General features: G+C 49.0%; 1 protein-coding gene across 1 annotated transcript; it reads left to right on the top strand.

Moving 5' to 3' along the window:
* Positions 1-6,165: 6,165 nt before the first annotated feature.
* Positions 6,166-8,352, top strand: LOC125519029. The gene is made up of 6 exons (XM_048683948.1): positions 6,166-6,341; positions 6,501-6,713; positions 6,816-6,902; positions 7,005-7,229; positions 7,389-7,607; positions 7,729-8,352. The coding sequence occupies exons 2-6, from the start codon at positions 6,534-6,536 to the stop codon at positions 8,266-8,268; spliced, it is 1,251 nt and encodes a 416-aa protein (XP_048539905.1). The 5' UTR covers positions 6,166-6,341; positions 6,501-6,533; the 3' UTR covers positions 8,269-8,352.

Raw genomic sequence — 8,352 nt, 5'->3', positions numbered from 1 at the left:
TGCAGCAACTCATGTTCACGCCGCGGGATCCTCTGCGGCCGAAAATTTGGCTATGTCTCCAAGGCGTACAAGACTACAAAAGGGAGTAATACAACATGTTGATTACAAACGTGTAACAAAATATGGCATGATTTGTTCTACAGGTGAACCTCATACTCTAGAAGAAGCACTTGGTGATGAAAAATGGCAAAAAGCGATGAACGAAGAATATATGGCTCTAAGGAAAAATAACACATGGCACTTAGTTCCTCCACAACAAGGTAAAAATTTAATTGATTGCAAGTGGGTTTTCAGGATTAAGAGAAAATCTGATGAAACTACCGACCGTTACAAAGCTAGGCTAGTTGCAAAGGGGTTTAAACAACGATATGGTATTGACTATGAGGATACGTTTAGTCCAGTTGTTAAAGCTGCAACCATTCGTCTAGTTTTGTCTATTGCTGTTTCTAGGGGTTGGAGCCTCAGACAGTTAGACGTACAGAACGCGTTTCTTCACGGTGTTCTGGAAGAGGAAGTGTACATGAAGCAACCTCCTGGGTTTGAAAGCAAGAAATCTCCCTCCTATGTGTGTAAACTTGACAAGGCACTCTATGGGTTGAAGCAAGCACCGAGAGCATGGTACTCTCGACTCTGTCATAAAATGCAAGCACTTGATTTTATTCCATCAAAATCTGACACTTCTTTGTTCATCTACAACAAGTCCAACACATGCATATTTGTTTTAATATATGTTGATGATATCATTGTGACAAGCTCATCAATGAAGCAATCATAGGACTATTGAAAGATTTGAGTGTAGATTTTGATCTAAAAGATCTTGGTGATTTGCATTATTTTCTTGGAATTGAGGTGAAGAAGCACACAGATGGACTCCATATCTCCCGGGAAAAGTATGCAACTGATCTAGTAAAAAAGGCTGGTCTACAAGGTTGTAAGCCTACACCTACTCCATTATCCAGCTCAGAAAAATTGTCTCTCACAGAAGGTAATCTTTTGATTCAAGAAGATAGCACAAAGTATAGAAGCTTGGTAGGAGCACTTCAATATCTTACTCTGACCAGGCCTGATATATCTTTTGCTGCCAACAAAGTATGTCAGTTTCTTCATGCACCTACAACTGTTCATTTTACTGCTGCAAAACGCATAGTGAGATATGTCAAAGGAACTTTGAGCATTGGCCTAGATTTCAGCAAATCATCCTCTAATCTGGTCAGTGCCTTTTCTGACTCTGACTGGGCAGGATGCCTGGATGACAGGCGCTCCACTGATGGTTTTGCAATCTTTTTTGGACCAAACTTGATTTATTGGTGTGCTCGAAAACAAGCTACTGTTTCTAGATCCAACACAGAAGCAGAATATAAAGCACTTGCAAATGCTACAGCTGAAATTATATGGGTTCAATCCATGCTGAAAGAATTGGGTATAAAGAACACACCAGCTCCATGTCTGTGGTGTTACAATCTTGATGCAACTTATTTGTCCGCTAATCCAGTATTTCATGCAAGGACAAAACATATTGAAATAGACTTTCATTTTGTTCGAGAAAGAGTTGCTCAAAAGCAACTTGATATTCGCTTTATTCACTCCAAATATTAGCTTGGAGATGGTTTTACCAAGGCTTTGCCTGTGAGAAGCTTTGAGAACTTCAGGCATAATCTCAACTTAATGAAGTTGTGATTAAGGGGGGGTGTCAAACACGCATCATATCTGCTGCCGCACCATCTTGGTCTGCTTCGGTTGTTAGGAGTCCTAGTTAGTTAGACTAGGTTGTTAAGGTTTATCTCTATCTAAGATCTTTCTTTCTCTCCAAGATGTAATCTCCAACAACTTGTATGCGCTGTACAGGGAGGTGCGCCCCTGCTATATAAACACGTACACATCACCCACATCGGGTTAGACGTTTCCGCCATCGCACAACAAATACATTCAGGATGCACACAGCCTGAAAACAAAACAAAAAAGAAATGAAAAAAGACCTCGCCACAGTGGTCAACTCCTCCCAATAGCAACATATGAACCACCATCAAAGACAACACCCGGAAAACATAAAAGGTCTGCAAAAGCGACGCCTTCAAGAAGAAAACAGTGCACAAGCGGCGTCGTCACCCGATCCAAGATCATAGGTTTTCACCCTAGAGAAAGACCGAGTTCTCAAAACAATACCTTCAACAAGGCAATTGCCAGGCAAAACCACTGAAGGCCAGACCTTAGGTTTTCACCCTGGAAGTCACGACTCGGCACTCGAGGGGCACCACCAAAAAATGAAATCCTCCAGTGTTGTTGCCCCCACTTGACACTGCTGCTACTGCAAGTTATCAAACACCTGGCTGACTCCATCGCCTTCAAGGTCCCCTCCGCCTTACTGATCCTTCGATCTCAACCATCAAGACTTTCTCCGCCGTTGTCTGTGCCATGGAAATCGAGATGCCGACATGTCCCATGGTGTAAACAAATAGCAGAGCTTCACGCCACGCCCTCCTTGAGCCAGATAGGCTCATATGGACGCAAACGACCAGATACTGTCCGATCCAGATATCTTTGGGCAAGATCTCCGGCATTAGTTCCGGAACACATCGACAGCCAGATCAAGGGGGACCGATCAAGCAGAACATTGTCATGATGCGATAAGAGCACAAGGCCGCCACCACACTGCTGCCTCCACCAAGCCGACGCCATCGACATCATGGCGCAGGGCATTGACCCACGCTGTTCACAACCCGTGGCTCCAGGCGCTAGATCTGACGGAAATGGCAGCGGCCGGCCCGCCCCGCACTCCAACGCCGCGCTCGAGTGGCAGCAGTACGACGCGCAAACGAGGAGGCAGGCCACCGGCCTAACCTGCCGGAACCGAGCAGCCGCCCAAAACATCGATGCTGCCGCCATCGTCAAGGGAGAATCCGCCCTGCCCGAGGACACCCCCACAACGCGAGCAAGATCCCCGCCGCCGCCGTCGGCCACATCGGCTTCATCCTGCAGCTTCCTCCGACATCAGCGGAGAGGAGTGATTTTTTTGGTGGCGGCAGCCAGCAGTTTGGCCGATTAATCAGTTAATTGGCCGATTAATCTTTTAATCGACTATTTGGTGAGTCTCTGAGCATTAATCGACTGTTTTTTGAACAATGCATATTCTTTTCAGCTTCAACTTTATCCTTTATCAACTGCATATTTCTCCTATGTTAAAAAATGCATATTTTCTCCTCCTGAAGGGCATTTTTGTCATTGACAATTGCATCGGTATCAACTACATCATTTTTTTGCGGGTGAAATAGCATTGTATTACTCAATCACAAGGTCCTTACATTCATTCGATGCTATTTCCACAACTTCAACTGGACCAGCTCCTAACCAAGTCATGGTTCTACCTTGGGTTCTAGCAAAACTAGCTAAACTGTCACTAGCTTTATTTTGAGTTCCAAAAATATGGGAAATACAAGTTTTCCTTAAACCCAATAAGTACTTGATCTCTCTAACAATTGAAGAGTAAACCGAGCGATCCGTTCCCGAGCTTGATATGAGAGTGACCGCTTCAAGAGAATCCAACTCCAACACTATCGGCACATCACATCGCTGTATCGCCAGGGACAAGCCTTCCATACACGCGCACAGCTCCGCCTCGAGGGGTTTCCTGCACGAGTACAACACCCTGCAAGCCGAGTAGTTGATCGCACCCATATGATCACGCAGGATCATACCCGCCCCAGCTTCACCTGACGCAACAAAAGAGCCATCAGTGTTCAACTTGCACCACCCCGGATCCGGCTTCGTCCATCTTCGTTTCTCCTGATCTCCAGCACTACTCCCCCTCTTCCTTGGGATTCGCCATTCAACATATGATTTTCCCTTGGTCGGATCAGCTTGTGGGTTTTGCTTGATACCAATCAAAGACTCCAAGTAACTTTGCACGGAAACGTACCGAGACTTCCATCGGCGGGGCAGGCTTAGCATGAGTGAGCTCATTCCGGACAAACCAACTTCTCCAAAAAAATCATTAGTATCATTGTGCGTTCAAGTTCATAAGAGGACTCAGGACGTGTAGCAGCCATTCCTTACCATTATTCAGTATAGATGTAATGTCTGGAAGCCTCCATACCTTGGCCATAGCCACAAACAGATCACGTTCGAATTGACACCAGACAAACGGATGGAAATTATCCTCCTCTTCTGTCCCACATACCGGGCATAAACTCGTAGTCTCCAGCCCAATACAATGTTTCCTCTGCCAAGTAGGGAGTGCATCAATTGCCATGCGCCATCCAAAGTGCTTGATAGTTGGAGGGGCATCACACTTCCAGATGAAATCCCAGCATGCACAGCTTCCTGAAGGCGACGCGCTGGACGCAGTCGCGGTACCTCGATGATCCTCGTCAAAGGCCAACTCGTATGCTGATTTGACAGAAAAAATACCATGCCGACCAGGACCCCATGCAATCACATCTCCCTCCAATCTGGGTGAGGCGCGAATCTTCAATATTTCATGCACATCTGCAGCCACAAAGTAGTCCCGAAGGAGCTCAATATTCCACGACCCATTAGGGTTCAGAAAACCAGAGACGAACCGAATGCGGCATCGCCCTTGCGGAGAGATCGGTTTATAAGAGAAGGGTCTCGGGATCCAACTATCTCGCCAAACCCTTATGCTTGCACCGTCTCCAACTCTCCACAGCAGCCCTTTTTTCAACAGTTCCAGACCATGACATATAGCTTGCCATGAAGATGATCCTTTTCCAGCAAAAACCGTGTCTTCCAACTTGCCATCAGGATAATAACGTGCTTTTAAAACCCTAGCACAAAGGCTATCAGGCTTGGTTAGGAGCCTCCACGCCTGCCTAGCCAACAGAGCTTGATTAAACAGCCTGAAATCACGAAAGTCAATACCCCCGTCCTTAGGCTGCATGAGATAGTCCCAATTCTTCCACTATGCCTTCCTCTTGCCCTTTGCCGACCCCCAATAAAAATTCCGCACCATGTGCGTAAGATCATCACAAACCGAAAAGGGTAGCTTGAAGACACCCATAATGTAAGTTGGGAGAGCCTGTGTAACTGACTTAATCAGCACTTCTCTCCCCGGTTGCGCCAAAAGGCCATCTCCCCACTGTATCAATCGTTTGGTTAATCGAGTCTGTAAATTCTGAAAACGTCCCTTAGACATCCGACCCTCCGGTGTCGGCAGGCCCAAGTACTTTTCCTCAAAATGCATGTCAGTGATCTGTAGTACTGACCTTACTTCCTCCTGCAGCATTATTGTCGACTTTTACATGGTTTATGTACTCTTGGCAAAATGTTTATGTTTCTAACGTTATTGTTAATATAGCCCCACTAAATCATACTCCCTCCATCCTAAAATAAGTGTCTCAACTTTATACTAGCTCTAGCATAAATTTGTACTAATCTCAAGACACTTATTTTGGGACGGAGGGAGTATGAGATTAGAAAACTATAGAAATCTGGATAAAAGAGTGTTTTACCATATATGAGAAACCTTACTTTGACCATTGTTTTCACAATTCATGTGTCTTTTCGTATTATTGCGAGTCAAAAACTCAATTATGCAGATTCACGTGTTTTCACAATCCTCTGTTTTGCATGTGTCATCCTATATTATTTTTGCATTTTTAGATCCTATGAATCAAATAGGCCCTAAGGTTAGAAAACTATAGGAATTTGCGTGAAAAAGTGTCTGCTAGCCCGTGAAAAACAAATGAATTGTATAAAGAGGTTTGATTGGATGAAAAGAAAATTCATCCAAAAATAAAGTGCAAGTGAAGCATAAGAAAAACTTCCTAAGGATACCATTACTATGAATCAAATGACCAACACGCGAAAAATATCATAAGGATTAAAAATCCTATGAAATTCTTTTGAATCAAAGGAGCCAGGCATGTCCTGGATTGGAATCCAGCAACCTCGATCGTGGCTCTGAAGTACGCAGTCTGTACTGCTGGACGGACTCAAGGTAACAGGATGTAAAACATGTTCTGCCTAACCAGTAACCAAGCAGTGTTCTGGACATTGCACAGATCTCTCGGCACATGGAGGGCACCCATCGTCCTGCAGTGGAAAGAAAAGCTTACATACCATACCATGCCATGCCACTGGGCTGGCCTCCACTGAGATCTACTAAAAGAAAGACCAAAAGTGCAACAGCGTGGAGTGGGAGAGGGGACATATGGGCTAGGGAAAAATGATGGAGGCATGGCTACGCGCGGTGCTCATTTCGAGACAATTATGCTGTGCTGGTCCGTCGCACTCGCACGGAAGAAAAGGCCCGGAGCGCAGAGACGGCCAAATGAGTTGCTCATAATTCCGTCTCGCTGCTGGTTCGTTTAGCGCCATTCTCCCAGGTATCTACTTATCCGTCTATCTAGTAAATCTATGGATGCGTGTATTTATAGCCAGCAGGAGGCGGGCGGCAGGAAGAAGACAACCGCGCCAATGCCGGTGTGCGCCTCACAAGAGTATTAAAGCTTCTTCTTCTTCTTCTTCTGATCCTACCTGGCTAGGCTGCTACGAAACTCAGGGCCGCGTCCGCGTCAATGGCTTCTTGCTGCTGCCCAATCATTGCCTGGTTCGTCTCTTTCCTCCTCGTCTTCCCCGTCCTCGTCTCCTCCGCGACGGCGGGCAATGGCAGCACATTCGGGGAGGAGCAGCTCGGGCTCCGGCGGATGAAGGCCCGGCTCGCCAGGGTCAGGGAAGCCTCTGTCAAGACGATCCAGGCACGTACTACTCTACGACACACGTTCTGCTCCTTCGTTCGTCACATGGTACGTGTGATTTGTCCCGTTTCTTGGCAGGGACTGATTTTGGTAATCTTGCAGAGCCCCGACGGCGACGTCATAGACTGCGTGCCCTCTCACCTGCAGCCCGCGTTCGATCATCCCAGGCTGAGAGGCCAGAAACCAGAGGTACGTGCAGTGTTGTTCTGATTGACTGACTGCCCGACTGCAATGTGCATCGTGTTCTCGCGTCTGTGTTTGAGATGATCAGTAATGGAATGGTTGGTGCAGGACGAACCTGCGGCGCGGCCAGGGAATGCCGGCGCCGTGGCAGACGACGAGGAGGAGGTCTTGCCGCAGACGTGGAGGAGCTCCGGCGAGTGGTGCCCCAAGGGGACGATACCGGTTAGGCGGGCGACGGAGGGCGACCTGCTCAGGGCCAGCTCCGTCCGGAGGTTCGGGATGAAGCCCCGGAGTGCCGCGGCACGGCGGGACTCCACCAGCAACGGCCATGAGGTCAGTCAGTCGCCGGCCAGCATGATGACCACTTCCTCTATTTCAGTCTCTGTTTAGTACAGTACTATCAGTCAGTCATTTGGACACGGATGCAGACACAAGGATACGGCCACAGTACTAGTGTACCGGATACTGAATGTCACTGTGGTCCGTATACAGCACGCGGTGGGGTACGTGAGCGGCGGGCAGTTCTACGGCGCCAAGGCGAGCCTGAACGTGTGGCCGGCGCACGTGTCGTCGCCGGCGGAGTTCAGCCTGTCCCAGATCTGGGTCATCTCCGGCTCCTTCGGCAACGACCTCAACACCATCGAGGCCGGCTGGCAGGTCAGCCCTGAGCTGTACGGGGACAACAGCCCCAGGTTCTTCACCTACTGGACCGTAAGCTCTCTAAACGATTGTCGTCTGAAAGTTCAATCATCTTCAAGTGTTCGTCCATGAAAATTCAAGAAAAAGAAGGTTAAATTCTTGTGCGAAATGCATGTCTGCGTATGCGACGCAGAACGACGCGTACCAGGAGACGGGGTGCTACAACCTGCACTGCGCGGGGTTCGTGCAGACCAACGGCCGGGTGGTGATCGGCGCCGCCATCACGCCGGTGTCGGCCTACGGCGGCCGGCAGTTCGACATCACGCTCATGATCTGGAAGGACCCCAAGAAGGGCAACTGGTGGCTGCAGCTGGGCCCGTCGGGCGCGCTCGTGGGCTACTGGCCGTCCTCCCTCTTCACCCACCTGGGCGCGCGCGGCCGCGGCGGCGCCGACATGGTGCAGTTCGGCGGCGAGGCGGTCAACACGCGGCCGTCCGGGTCGCACACGCCCACGCAGATGGGCAGCGGCCGGTTCCCCGGCGAAGGGTACGGCCGCGCGGCCTACTTCCGGAACGTGCAGGTCGTGGACTGGGACAACAACCTCATCCCGGCGGCCGGGCTACGGCTCCTCGCCGACCACCCGGGGTGCTACGACATCGCCGGCGGCCAGGGCGGCGCGTGGGGCAGCTACTTCTACTACGGCGGGCCTGGCAGGAACGTCCGGTGCCCCTAGCTAGGACGGAACCGATACTGCTTACTCAGGCCACAGATGCTAATTCCAGCAAAATTAATATACCACAAAAGTCTTTAGTTATAA

This window comes from Triticum urartu, chromosome 1 (assembly GCF_003073215.2).
Source record: "Triticum urartu cultivar G1812 chromosome 1, Tu2.1, whole genome shotgun sequence".
NCBI classification, from domain to species: Eukaryota; Viridiplantae; Streptophyta; class Magnoliopsida; order Poales; family Poaceae; genus Triticum; species Triticum urartu.
This window is presented reverse-complemented; position numbering and strand designations above follow the sequence as displayed.